General features: G+C 34.8%; 1 protein-coding gene across 2 annotated transcripts; it reads right to left on the reverse strand.

Moving 5' to 3' along the window:
* Positions 1-11207: 11207 nt before the first annotated feature.
* On the reverse strand, positions 11208-12263 carry LOC141406285 (uncharacterized). 2 transcript variants are annotated; one of them, XM_073991536.1, is made up of 4 exons: positions 11964-12263; positions 11710-11798; positions 11427-11547; positions 11208-11351 (listed from the first exon to the last, which is right to left on the reverse strand). In XM_073991536.1, exons 1-4 carry the CDS (start codon positions 12157-12159, stop codon positions 11218-11220), a joined length of 540 nt encoding a protein of 179 aa, XP_073847637.1. In that variant the 5' UTR covers positions 12160-12263; the 3' UTR covers positions 11208-11217. The 2 variants fall into 2 exon arrangements, with proteins under 2 accessions (XP_073847637.1, XP_073847636.1); XM_073991535.1 differs by having other exon boundaries at positions 11710-11804.
* Positions 12264-15441: the final 3178 nt, after the last annotated feature.

Genomic DNA, 15441 nt, shown 5'->3' on the forward strand with positions numbered 1-15441 from the left:
AGAAAACAAAAGTCCTCCCACACAAGACCAAAAGGTTCTCCCACAGAAGACCAAAAGATCTTCTCACAGAAAATTAAAGGTCTTCTTATAAAATGTCTTCTTATAGTACGACCAGAAAGACTTCACATAGAATACCAAAAGGTCTTCTCATGGAAGACCAGAAAGCCTTCTCGTAGAAAACCAAAAGTTCCTGTCACAGAAGACCAAAAAGCCCTCTCACAGAAGAACAAAAGGTCTCCTCACAGAAGATCAAAGGTCCTCTCAAAGAGGAGGATGTATTCTCATGGAAGGCCAGAAGGTCTTTTTAATAGACGACCAGAAGGACTTATCATTTCAGACCTTCAGCGTCTTCTCATGGGAGACCAATGGTACTTTTCACAGAAGACCACAAATTATTCTCATGGAAGACCAAAAGTTTTTTCGTGGAAGACCAGAAGATTTTCTGATAGAAGACTAGAAGATTTTCTCATAGAAGACCAGAAAGTTTTTTTTAATAAACAACTAGAACGTCTTCTCACAGAAGACCTGAAGTTCATCTCATTGAAGACCAAAGATCTTCTCACAGAAGACTAAAATTTCTTGCCACAGAAGACAAAAAATCTTCTCACAGATGACCATTTTCATGGAAGACTAGGATGTTTTCTAATATTAAACCAAAAGGTCTTCTAATATCCGGCAAGGAGGACTATAGGCTCCTTTCATAATAGAGCAGAAGGTCTTTGAAAAAAGGTTTAGAAGCATGATTATAGGAGACCAGAATGTCTTCTTATGTAAAACCAGAATGCCTTCTTTTAGAAATGAAGAAGGAACGTTTATAGAAGTCATGGTGGTCTTCTCACAGAAGAACCGAATGGTTCTTTCATAGAATACCTCTCATAGAAAACCGGAAAATCTTCTTTTGAAAGACCTGAGGACCTGATAAAATTTTCTCTTCGATTAGACATTAAATGTGGCCTTTAATTTCGTGAAAATACACCTTGGGCACCATACAAATTACAAAGGAAACTTTGAGGCCCCAGTGGCACGTGTTAACATATTCCGATTGTGCTCAAATTTTTAGCGATCCTAAAATCTAACAAAACACTTTAGGGGCTGCCGCATAAAAAAACCGACATCGATTTTCCCCTTTGAGTTAAAACCAGTCTAGTGTGCATTAGGGTTATGACTTTTTTACAACCTCATATCCCTGTATCATAGCGTGATGAGTTTTGCCATAAGATTACATAAAATCTTAATTATAAGGTGATTCGGTGAAAAAACCTCACGCACAAAATGATTTTAAAATTTGAATTTATCAAAATAATGGACAATTTTTTGAAGTCACTGAAAACAGATATATAATTGAAAATAAACTTTAGAGCCACATGAGATAATTAAAATGACATAGAATTTATTTCTCACTATTTTTCTTCAATTCTGAGAATCGTAAAAATGTCGTAAACGCTTTTATTCAAAAATATAATTTTCTAACAAAAAACAAAAAATTTAAAATTTTTTCAAAGTGACTTTTTTCGCGTCTTTTTTAATATTTGAATGAAATAAACGTTATTATAGTTATAGTAGGCTTACATTTATTCATTCATGAAACAAAAAATAATTTTTTAAAAAAAAAAATTTTTTCATTTCATATATTTTTTCAAAAAATTATTTTTTTAAAATCGATTTGTGCGTGAACTTTTTTTATATTTCAATGGAATAAACGATAGCATAGTGATTTATAGGCAAAAGTTCATTCATCCCTGCTACAGGAAATCATTTTTGAGGAAAAATGTCAAAAAGTCATAACCCTAGTGTGCATATATCCGGATGCTGCGTTGTTTTTGACGCCGCAAAGCCATCAGTTGTATTCCTTTGCTGTGGAGGCTACATTTTCAGACAGTTTAACACGTTCGCGGACGCAAAAAAAAACTCAGAGAGGTGCAAAAAATGACACCCAAATTAGTTTCTTGTATTTATTAATTAACTATTAATATTATTATTTTTTATTTATTGTATTATGGATATTTATGAAATCAGACGTACACTAATAACAAAAACATTCGATTGTATACAAGTAAATGACTACAAATTGACTTTGGAAATGAATGCTATAGCATTCACGCCATCCTACGTCACAATGAAAATGAGTGCTATAGCATTCAACTCCGCGAACCTGTAAAATGCCTGCACTAATTTTAATTATGATTTCGAAACGCACGTATAGAACATGTCATTGTTCCTTGTCTTCAGAGGAGGCATGGGGTAGAAGAGACTGACATTAAAGATTTTAAGTATTATACGAATTGTGGCTGGTAGGATGTCCATATTGGGAAACGGGTAAGCCGGTTCTTTATCAATAACCGAAAACGTCTCTCGCCAAAACCACATTTTTTTGCTAACCAAAGAACCGGTTACTTGTGTCATTTACACAGCTTTTAATAATTACATACATACATATTGTCAGTGTCATGCTAAGGTCTTCCATACGCCGTTTAAGACTTTTTGAGATATAGGTGGTTCCAAGGGTTTTCGAGAATGCTCTTTCTGAATTTTTGGTTGTGTTTTTCCTATCTGCTCTAGTTTCTAGAAATCTACATTTCGGCCCGAAAGCTTATGTTCATTTCGATATAAAATTAATATTTTAATAACTTACGAATTTAAAAATACATTCCAATAACCAGAAATTTAATTTCCGATTTATAAGGTTTGAATTTATTGAGGCTAAGATGGAAAAATTTATTTGTCACTTGTTATACCCTTAGCATTTATGCTAACGAGGGTAAATGGTAAAAACCAAACATGTTTTACAATCGATGAATCCGAGTTTCACCCTTACAGAATTCGCGAACTATTAACATATTCTATAGAGTATGACCGTAATTCTTTAAAATTAAGTGTTTTAGGAGAGATCCCATAATGTCGACCATTAAAATTTATTTTCGTGGAAGCTGTGTTGGCATCACTGTAGAAAAATTGGTAAAAATGGGTTGACGCCAACAAGTTTTTTATGTTCCTTTCGGATTTATGGCTTAACCTTACATTTCATAGACATATGTCCAAAAAAAAGACGCAAAGAATACTCCATGGGCAACATGATACTAGTGTTTGATTTTTCGATATATCCACTGCATCCACCTAAAATTGATGCTGACATTTGACTAAAAATCATGAAAATTTAAAATGGTGTGTACCGTTACGTAAAGCTTTTTTAAGGTTTTGCTGTTAACTTAATATGAAATATTGACACAAAGTATATAAATTCAGTAGAGAAAGCTCACAATATTTAGGATACAATTTTAACTTTTTACAGAGTATTAAATATAAGTCCTCGGATATTTAGAATTGAAATTGAAACCAGGTTTGGTATAGTCGCCATATAAAAGTTGCGGCCCGTTTTCAGTATTTTGGACCTATATGATTAAAAAATATAGGTCCATGTTATGGTATATCCCAGAATTTTTAGAATATCAGCTGTGATACAGATTTTGGTATTCCTTTTTGTTAAAAAGCCTCCATGCAGAAAGTAGTTAAAATATATCCAGGCTTGAGTTTGTTTGAGTCTACATGTTTGGACTAAGCCACAGCATGGTCGAACAAATATCTCAGAAACCAACTGGCAAACTCGAGCTAAGTCTTTACTTTTGGTATAATGTTAAAGAACGCCTTAACTAACTTTAATGGAAAGGTGCTTACACTTGGGAATGTTTTGCGGTTTCTGAAACTACAATGTTCATAAGAAAAAGCCAAAAACAAGAAAAAATCGCTGGATGGATTTTTAAATAAATCCCGGTCAAAGTTCACATCTTTAGGGGTCTTTTAGATTTTCACGGATTTGCTTGGAAATTGCAAGTCCTATCGTAATGGGACTAAAAAAATTTTGTAGCTGTAAAAATTCTCTACAAGACGGGCCTTTACTACTTTTTCCTAAGTTTTACCATTTTTTAGCTATAGAAGTTCAAATTAGGACAATGCACTGGCTGTATCGCCTCCTTATAAAACAATGTCATGTACGGTGTCCTTAATTAACTTTAGTTGAATAGCGGTCAAAGTTCACATTTTTAGATTCCTTTTTGATTTTCATGATTTTGCTGGGATGCGGCAAGTCCTATCGAAATGTAACTAAGGAAAATGTTGTAGCAATGAAACATCTTCTTCAGTCCAATTTCGATTGGACATGTCGTTCCCACACAAAATCGTGTAAACCTAAAATAACCCAAAACATGTAAACTCTGACCGCGATTTATTTGAAAATTCCTCCGGCGATGACATTAAACACTTTACTGGACTCAGGTCTTGCAACTTATTGTAACTAGAATTCAAATATTTCTTAAAGCCTAGTTTTGAAAAATAACAATCGATACTTATATAAACCCACATAATTATTCACTAATAATCTATATTAATAAAAGAGTAGAGTGACTGATTCACTGACTGACTGACTGACTGATTGACTGATTGATTCATCAACGCCCAGACGAAACGGCTGAAGCTAGAATCCTGAAATTTTGGGTGTGGATCACCCTTGGTCCGAAGGGGTCAGATAAGGCTGGGTATTTGGAAATTCGAACTGGAAGGGTACTAAAAGTACTAAAAGGTACTAAATATGGTACCGTTTGTGTTTGGCGAACCGGTAGAGCTAGAACTTTGAAATTTGGAATGAAGGTCACTGATGGAGAGTTAGAAAGGTGTACCAAAGGGTTTTTGGAAATTCGAACTATAAGTGTACGAAAAGTACTAAAAGTTACTAAATTTAGTACTATTTGGTATTACGTGAACGGATAGAGCTAAAATCTTGAAATTTGGAATGAAAATCAAGGTTAAGAAGATGAGTTGAAATAAGAGGTGGTTTTGAAAATGTGTACTCATTTGTACGAATAGTACTAAATGGTACTAAATTTGGTACAATTTGAATTTGGGCGAACCGATAAAGTTGGAATTCTGAAATTTAGAATTACTATTACTGTTGGAGCGTAGGTTTGAGATATAAAAGTAGTTTTCGAAATTAGTACATATGGGTACGCAAGGTACGAAATAGTACCAAATAAGGTACAATTTGGATTTGGGGGAACGGATGGAACTGTAATCCTTAAATTTAGAATTAGGATTACTGTCGGAGTGTAGGGTAGAGGTCTTTTGGAAATTCGTACTTTTGGGTACGAAAAGTACTAAATGGTACCAAATTTGGTACAATATGAATTTAAGTGATCGGATAGAGCTGGAATAGTGAAATTTGGAATTATGATTACTATTGGAGTGTGGGATTGGGATACTTTTGGAAATTCGTACTTATGGCAACGAAAAGTACTAAATGGTACCACATTTGGTACAATTTGGATTTGGGTGATCGGATACATTTGGAATCCTGAAATTCGAAATTAAGATTACTTTTGGAGAGTTGGATAGAGGTAGGTTTGGAAATTCGGACCTATGGGAACAAAAGGTACTAAATGGTACTAAATTTGGTACAATTTGGATTACGGTGACCGGATGCAGCTGTAATTCTGAAATTTGGAATTAAGATTACTGTTGGCGTGTAGGATTGAGGTAGTTGTGAATATTCGTACTCGTGGGTACGAATAGTACTAAATAGTACCAAATTTGGTACAATTTGGATTTGGGTGAACGGATATAGCTGAAATTCCGAGATTTGGAATAAGGAGTACTATTGGAGTGTAGGATTGATAAAGTTTTGGAAATTTTTAGTTATGGGTAGGAAAAGTACTAAATTTGGTACAGTTTAGATTTCAATGATAGGATACATTTGGAATCGTGAAATTCAGAATTAAAATTGCTGTTGGTGTGTTTATAGAGGTAGGTTTGGAAATTCGTACTTTGGATACGAAAAGTACTAAATGGTACCAAATTTGGATTTGAGTTATCGGATGTATCTGGAATCCTGAAATTCGGAATTAAGCTTATTGTTTGAACATAGCACTGAGGTAGTTTTGAAAATTTGTACTTATGTGTACGAAAAGTACTAAATGGTACCAAATCTGGTACAATTTGGATTTGGGTGAACGGATATAGCTGGAATCCCGAGATTCGAAATAAGGATTACTGTTGGTGTGTAGGATTGATGAAGTTTTTGATATTTTTAGTTATGGATACGAAAAGTACTAAATAGTACCAAATTTTAATTTATGTGATCGGATACATTTGGAATCCTGAAATTCGGAATTACGATTACTGTAGGAGTGTTGAAAGAGGTAGGTTTGGAAATTCGTACTTTGGATACGAAAAGTACTAAATGGTATCAAATTTGGTACAATTTGGATTACGGTGATCGGATGCAGCTGAAAACCAGAAATTTGGAATTAAGATTACTGTTGGCGTGTAAGATTGAGGTAGTTGTAGAAATTCGTACTCATGGGTACGAAAGTACTAAATGGTACCAAATTTGGTAAAGTTTGCATTTGGGGAGCTGGCATCCCGAGATTTGGAATAAGGAGTACTGTTGGAGTGTAGGATTGATAAAGTTTTGGAAATTTGTAGTTATGGGTAGGAAAAGTACTAAATTTGATACAATTTGGATATCAATAATAGGACACATTTGGAATCGTGAAATTCGGAATTAAAATTGATGTTGGAGTGTTGATAGAGATAGGTTTAGAAATTCGTACTTTGGATACGAATAGTACTAAATGGTACCAAATTTGGATTTGAGTGATCGGATATATCGGAATCCTGAAATTCGGAATTAAGCTTATTGTTTGAACATAGCACTGAGGTAGTTTTGAAAATTTGTATTTATGGGTACGGTTTGGAATTAATACCTGTTGAATTGTAGGATTGATAAAGTTTTGGAAATTTTTAGTTATGGGTAGGAAAAGTACTAAATAGTACTAAATTTGGTACAATTTGGATTTGAGCGAACGGATAGAGCTGGAATCAAGAAATTTGGAATTAAGATTACAGTTGGAGTGTAGGATTGAGATATGGAAGTAGTTTTGGAAATTCGTACTTATGAGTACGAAAAGTACTAAATTTGGTACAATTTGGATTTGAGCGAACGGCTAGAGCTGGAATCTTGAAGTTTGGAATTAAGATTACTGTTGGGGTGTAGGATTGAGGAAGTTTTGGAAATTCGTACTTATATGTACGAAAAGTACTAAACGGTACTAAATTAATAAGAAAAAAACAATATTTGTGTTATATTGCTCGCTAACATTCGGAAAACGAATTAGCAAATAAAGAAGAAGAAGAGGTACGAAATGGTTCCATGTATGGTACAATTTTGTATTGGATGAACGGATAGATCTGGATTCGTGAGATTTGGAATTAAGATTATTGTTATCATTTGCTTATAACGTCCGATTTAAGAAATATGTGCCATAAATATACGTAAAAAGTTGTAAATGGCACAGGATTTGGTACAATTTGTTATTGTGTAAAGGGAATTTTGAAATAATAGGAGGAGGTTCGTATTTATGTATTTACATGAAAGTACTAAATAGTTCTATAATTGGTTTTGGGGGAACAGATAGAGCTGGAAATGAGGATGGCGGTTGTTGGGTTAGGCCATATTTGCGCTGAGAACCTCAATTAAAATATCTCAAAAAATGTGGATTTATCTTGATGTGTAGGCGTGACTAAAATCTAACTAAAGTGGTACGTATTAGTACACAAAATGTTTCCATGTTCACCATTCTATATTATATATTATTTATTTGTTTTGTATATTTAACGCATACGAAGTAGCGGGCACTTTGCTAGTACCTAATAAAACCCTTATCTATTGACCACTTGTGCCCAAAAGCCTTTTATATGTATAATAACTTGTAAATGAACTAAAAAATCGTGAATTTTGATTTCTGAAAAATAAGTCAAAAAGTATAAATCGCCTTTGCCGACAGAATATGTGCCCACAGCCCGTGTGAATTTGCGACAGATCGAACACCGGCTACACAACCAAAATATTTCCCCCCTACAATTATGTATTCAGGGAGTTTTTACAATGTTGTGGCCTGTTTGGATGATAGTTACTGCGCCCACAAGCCATTTAAGTTGGTCTTAGTATTTAGAGCTTTGTCAAGAAGCATGGACTTTCCCACTAAAAACTGGATATCGCAGTAAACAAGACTACTAATGTAAAAAAAAGTGCAAAGGATCCTCGAACAGTCTTATGCTGCACTTATGTTGAATTTTGTGAGGGACGTACATGAAGATGTTGGCCACACATATCCTCTTGGAACTTGTGGTACATTTGGAAGTAATTTTATTTGAAGGACGGGACCTATATAATCAATTTTGGGTTCGATATATTTCTGGAAGAAATATTGCGATGTGCAAAGTTCAGATCGAATCGATTACTACCATTTTAGCGAAATTTTGTTTTTACGAGATCCAAAACTTTGACCAAATCGATTGATCCGTTCGAGAGTTATCATGCGCTCCAGCCTGCCAGACAACTGAAATACAGACGGACGGGCTGGGCTGTCCGTCCAAACATATGTGCAATTATACGTTGTTGATGATAGGGAAAAAAATGCAAGTGAGTATGGCTACATATAGCAGATTTTAGCAGTTTTTGACGCACATAAATTCATGTTTCTTCATTATTTTCTCCTCTTGTTTAGCAACAAGTAAAAAAATGTTGGTGAAGGCAGCGAAACTAATTTCTAATTGGCTTTCAATATATAGTTCACGAAGAACCCTTCACACATTTTGTCGAATAGGCGTTTTTCATGCACTTCCATTCCCACAATACTGAACTCGTAATTATTTTGGATACAGGATGAGTGTAAAGCCTCGAGACCTCAATATAGCTTGAATAAGACATAACAAATATGGAGTATATTTATTACGGAATTCGTATTTAATAGTGGAATGATGTGACATGAAGACGTAATTCACATTTCATTGGTAGTTTCTCCCAAAAAGAGTATACAAACAAAAAATTTCAAAAAAAAATCTTACAAAACTTGACTTGATGTACATTTTCTGTACAGAAACTTCAGGCCCACAGTGCCCCCCCCCCACCCTGCGTACGTCCCTGGTGTGCTCCATACAGCATGCTAGCAATTGGAGTTTAAAGACCAAAATTTGATGCGTGAATTTTCTTAAAAAACTATTTTTTGCGTATAAAATTTACGAGTGTCATTGAATTTCCTTTGAACCCCGCTTGAATTTAGTTTTTTTACGCGACGGATCTAATGAGCCCTTCTGCGATCGAATCCATCCACTAAAACCGCGGATATAGATACCTTGAAAATAGGAAAATCAGCAAAAATATATTTTGACAAATCCGAGTACTAAACAGCGATTTTCTTTAAAAATTTTTACGTAAATGGAATCCCTTATACGCGATTATACTATTTGCGAAAACGCGTGTCATAAATTACAGGGACACGCAAGTAATATGGATATCTTACGCAAAATTACCATATACACTTTCGTACGGGTAAAATGTGCCTCATCGAAATAATGGTTTAAGACCTTAACTATGTTTGGACGAAATGTGTTCCAGACAATTTGGAGTTGATTTAGCCATGTCCGTCCGTCTCACGATAACTCTCGAACGGATCTGCCGATTCGGTCCAAAATGTGGCCTTCGTAATATTGTGTGCAAACTTAGTTTAAGTTCGAAGATGCGCCATATCGGTCCACTCCTTCAGATACCTCCCCCACAAAAGTTCGAAAACGTTCGGAAAATTTGTGCGCACGATAACTCTTGAAGGGAGTAACCGATTTGGTCCATACTTTGCACATCGTAAAATTTCTACCAGGCATAGATGAGGCTCCAATATGGACTCTATCGGTCCACTCCTTCGGGTACCTCCCACACAAAATTTCGGAAAAGTTCAGTTTAGGACCTGCTCTCGAATCGTTTTGATTTTTGTTGTAACAACTTGTATTCACGGCCCCCTATACGGCGGAACAAGCTTTATCAGGGACAAGTCCATACTTCCTGAGAAAATAGCCTGAAAGTTGCAAAAAACCCCTAAGATACAGTGTGTAGTGGTTGGAGCGCCATATAATTCTCGAACGGATCTGCCGATTCGGTCTAAAATGTGGCCTTCGTAATATTGTGTGCAAACGTAGTTTAAGTTCGAAGATGCGCCATATCGGTCCACTCCTTTAGGTACCTCCCCCACAAAAGTTCGAAAAGGTTCGGAAAAATTGGGAGCACGATAACTCTTGATGGGTGTGACCGATTTGGTCCATACTTTACACATCCTAATATATCTACCGGATATAGATCAGGTTCGAATATGGACTATATTTGTCCATTCCTTCATGTACCTCCCACGCAAAATATCGGATAAATTCACTTTAAGACCTGCTGTCGAATCACTTTAGTTTTTGTTGAAGCAACTTGCATTCGCTGCCTCAATTACGATGGTAAAAGTCCATACTTCTTGATCAAACAGCCCGAAGGGTGTAAAAACCACATAGGCACCATATGTAGTGGCTGGAGATCCACTTCCATAATGGTCAATGTCGATCCATTCCTTTTAGTATCTCCTCCGCAAAACTTTTGATCTTTAATCCTAATTAATATTTTTGTCGGTGCAAATGCCCAAAATTTTTAAAACCCCGTAAATACATTTTTTTGGAAAAAATTGTTTCAATATACACAGGCTGAGGGTATATCTCTGTCGGCAAAGCCGACTGATACTTTTTTACTTGCTCTTTTTAAATTTCACTGAAATGCTATTTGGTCCAAATTTTGGATCTCCTAATATTTTGTCCAAATTTAGTTTAACTTCTAAAATGGCCCATATCGGCCCTCTCTTTAGTGAAACTCCCCCACAAAAGTGCAATTTAGGGTCTGTTCGAAAATCCTTTGGAAATGTATACCGATGTTGTTCGTTGTGTTCCTGTTTACATCGATATTATGTTTTCCACGGACAAGTCCATGCTTCCTGGCATACTGGTCCAAAAGTTATACGATGACCTACTGAAATGATTTGTGGGCGCGATATCTGTCGAAAAAATAAAATAAGATCCACTTCCATAATGGACTATGTCGGTCCATTTCTTCATGTACCTTCTCCGCAACCCTTTTGAACTTCAATTCTAATCCACATTTTTGTCGGCAAGTTCAAGTGTCCAAAAAGGGCCACAAAATTCTAAAAAAACCATAAATACATTCGATCTTTCCGGAGATGAAAGATTCAATTCCCATAGGCTGAGGGTGTGTATTTCGGCAAAGCCGACTGATAACTGTTTACTTGTTTTTTTAGTTTTATTTACAACAAATACAAGCAGTGTTTCTTTTTTTCTTGTTTAGTATTATCAATTAGAGGAAGCCGCATCCGAGTCATTAGCGTATTTATTAGGGCGTCTAAATTCCTTGGGTTTAAAATAAAAACTTTCACGCAACCCTTTGTAATGTAAATAAACCGGAATCCATGTCACAGCTTGAATAGCTTAAGACAAGAAATATGAGAGACAATTAGTTATAGTTTTGAAGAACTTATGGCTACTATTCCCAAAAAACATACCCACAACTGACAGCTCCAAAATATATTTCTCAGGATTTCCAAGCATCGTTCCAACAATGAACCCAATGACCACAACTATACCGCCCATGAGAAGCCATGGTGCTATGGCTTGATGTATTTGCTGGGAAATAGTAAATTAAATTGTTCAGCCCAATTATGAATGTCAACTCCCCGTGACTTTTCTCACTTTCTCCTTTAAGTTGCAACGGCAGAAAGTCAAAACTCACGGCGAGTTTTCATTCATAATCACCCTGATTGTAAATTAAATTATAACGGTACTTACCATTTTCACACCTAGAATTAAGAGTAGAGACAAAGTCCACATAACGGCATACCAATTCAGTTCTTCGGTTACAGTATAAACATGGGTATCTAATACTATAAAAATACAAAAAAAAAAAAAAATAGGGAATGTGTTATGCAGAGGTTAGCTGTGAGAATGTTACTTACATGCCCTTGTTAAAATAATGGATTAGTAGGCCGATTTGTAATGAGTATTTTTGCAGGGTTATATCTTATTTTAATAGTTTTGCCTACCTTCAAATTCCTCCATATTAGGTTTATAATTTCCATCTTCATCGTAATCGTACGCTGAGTCATAATCCATTTCTCTTTTAGTTGTTATACTTTCGTGATAGTTTCTGATAAGAATTACATTATGAATGATCAGAAGTGTGTACATTACCGTTGTATAGATGGCAATTGAGAAGACAGTTCTAAATGATGACAACATAATATTAGTGGAGGGGACAACCCTGGCAATGTCAATACGTATATTTTTTCAAAACTATTGATAAGCTTTCAATATATTTTTATGGACGAGATGCAAAGCGTCAATCTAACAATCGAGTCAAAACAAACTGATTATAAGATGAGATTTTGTTTTAGTCAACATGGATTGTAGTGAAAATTAAAATTACACTGTGCAACAAAATTTTTTCTAGTTTTTTTTTCGAAATATTCGATTTAAGATACCTTGGAATCCTTGCGCTTTATGTATATAGTGATTTTGGCAACTTTACTGAGGAGGATATGTGAAATATTTTTTGTTTAATTTTAACCTTCATGCGCTTTATCGAAGTGGTCTATTGGTCCTTTTTTCGAATATCGTTGAAAAACTCCTGTAAAATGTGATTATATTAAATCCAAATATTCTACAAAATAGTTCGTCATAAAATTTTACTATGGGTCTCAGAATACACCAAATCTGTAGATCAAATCAAATAGTCAGGAATCTCTAAAAATGAAAAACACGTTTTAGGGTAAAAGTCGTACTTCATCCGAGTTTATTCACAATTGTCCCACAAAAGTTTATTTTAGAGAGTAGACGTCAAAAACAAAAATATTCTTCGTCAAATTTCACTATGGTTCACCAAAGAAATGAAATGTCTATTTATGTTATATATCATGAAAATGTCAGTATTAATTTTGCTGAAAAAAAAACGAAAATATTTCCCTTTTTTATGATATTTATTTCCTTCTTTTTTCGAGTTGATACATGAAAGTAATATTAAATATATATTATCTCACTTGTCCGGAATGTTACTTCCAGGAATTAAGATATAAGCTGTATATTAAAAATTTGCACACTTTTCACACAAAAGTTTTGGTCCATTTAACCCTCTAAATATTATCCGATCGCCATCTCAAATTGCAAGCTTCTCCTCTGTGATATACTCTTACCTTATTTAAAATTACGCGTTGATCGGACTATTATTGAGACCTACAGAGCCGCTAGAAAATTGGATAAATATTATGTTTTTGGTCCATTTCACCCGCTAAATATTTCACGATCATTGATCGCGATCGGTCCATAATTGCGGCCTGGAGCATGTTTACAATTTATTATGGCAGACGGACGAACGGAGGGACGGACGGACACATATCTCAAAATCGCTTTATCTCGTCGAGATATGAAGATTGGTATACCACATTGGGGGTCTCCGACGAATATTTCGCGGTGTTACATGAATTTTTACCAAAACAAACCTTTTCCACATTGTGGTATAGGGTATAAAAATGGGAAATATTTTCATGTTTTTTCAGCAAAATTAATACCGACATTTTCATGATATCTATCTTCTATATATATAAAAAAGGATGATGTTAGTTACTACGCTTATAACTCAAGAACGGCTAAACAGATTTTGACAATTCGCACCAATTCGGAATGGTCTCATGGCAGAAAAGGTTATAACCTAAAAAAATCGCGAAAATATTTTTTCATGAAAGCCAATTTTTCCACAAATTTCTATCGAGATTCGCGTTAGGAGTATACCTTGACACTTATTTGGACAGTTTTGGCGAAAATTGTATATGCACCAACTGTGAGGGTCCATTGTACGCCTCTGTTTTGTCAATTTTTGAAAGTTGTATCGAATTTTTTTTTCGCAATCAAATCGATTTTCATTTATTTTCAAGCGTCTTTTTAGGAAATTAACAGCGAAAAATGGTTAAAAGGAGAGTGCTTAGTTTAGAGTTTGTAAAGATTAGTGGTGGTTTCGGTCAGATGCCGATTGAAAAGATAATAACGCCGAAAGTGATTTCCACAGTTTTGAGGAAAAAAGTACAAATCCACAAAATTGGTGGGTTATTTGAAAAATCAAGAGTTCCGAGGTGATTTCATTGGAACTGAGGTTGTGGCATATATGTATACTTTTAAACTGTAAGTAAAAAAATCTTCGAAAGATCAACTTCCGATTTATACGGTATAAAATTTACGCTGTACCATATATACATATATTGATGCTGTTCATATCTTGTCATGATACTAAAAAATGATATCCGCACTGAAAGGGTGTATGAATTCAATCAGTTTAGTTCCCACAGAGCTGGAAGGCAATTACAAATGACCAAATACATACATATGTACACTGGTACTGTTGATACACTGTATGTATGTACATAGAAAATGGATGATATTCAAAATTGGAAAGAAAAAAACAAGAAATCGGAGGTACTGGAGATTTTTTTGGTCGAATTATCTGACATACTTATTAAACGTTAATAAGTTTGTGATATTAATTTGACTATGTTAGTTACGTCTAAATTAAATATAGGGTGACCAGGTGACAAGACTTCAAGCATCCGAAACACACAGAGAACGGCAACTAATAGAATAGCTCTACTAACAAGGATCAATGTACCAAGTACAATTACCGCATTTGTCCGTGTTTGTCCAGAGCCATTGCATCTAATTCCGAACTTGCAATGCAAGCAGAATTCGGGAGATCACGTTAAACAGAGAAGTCAGAAAAAAAGCTGACGAAGGTGGTTACCTGATAACGATCGGATCTTTCTGCTCAAAATAGGTTAATTGATTAAAACGCAAATTTAAATAAATACTATATTCAGCATTAAATTCAAATTCCTACGATCGCATTTCTTCCTACGAATTCAATTACTTGAGTGAAATATCGTGTTCAGTGATGAAAACAAGAATTGAAGAAAACCATCGATTATAAAACGAATAGGTGCGTTATGATATTATTTTGCTTCAAGTATGCTACCGAATACTTTTATTTAAATCGCAAAATGTGTTATTTGCTTAAAAAAATAGATCTTTGTCCCGATTTACAGTTGCTAATTTTCTCGCAGCTATTGTCAGTTTATAGGAGAGAGAGTCGAAGGAAACAGAAACACTTTGCCTCTCAGTACCTTCTCTCTTCGTCAAACTGACAATTGTCGAAAGTACAATTACTAATGGGCATCTGCTTCAAAGATCATCCTAAACAGTTCAAAACAAAGAAATATTTGCCACTGAACAAGGTGATAGCAATAATAGTATTATAGGTTTGAATCGAAGCCATCATGTTCTGTACCTAACAAACTGCGAGACGAAGTTTGCCGGGTCTCCTAGTATAACATAAAAAGATATTTCATTTGTTTGGTGACCCATAGTTTGACGAAGAATATTTTTGTTTTTGACGTCATCCCTTTAAAATAATGTCTTGTGAGACAATTTTGAAGATGAAGTCCGACTTTAACACTAAAATGCACTTTTCATTTTTAGAGA

This window comes from Musca autumnalis, unplaced genomic scaffold, assembly GCF_047663935.1.
Source record: "Musca autumnalis isolate F117 unplaced genomic scaffold, ASM4766393v1 scaffold_5, whole genome shotgun sequence".
In the NCBI taxonomy this organism is placed as follows: domain Eukaryota; kingdom Metazoa; phylum Arthropoda; class Insecta; order Diptera; family Muscidae; genus Musca; species Musca autumnalis.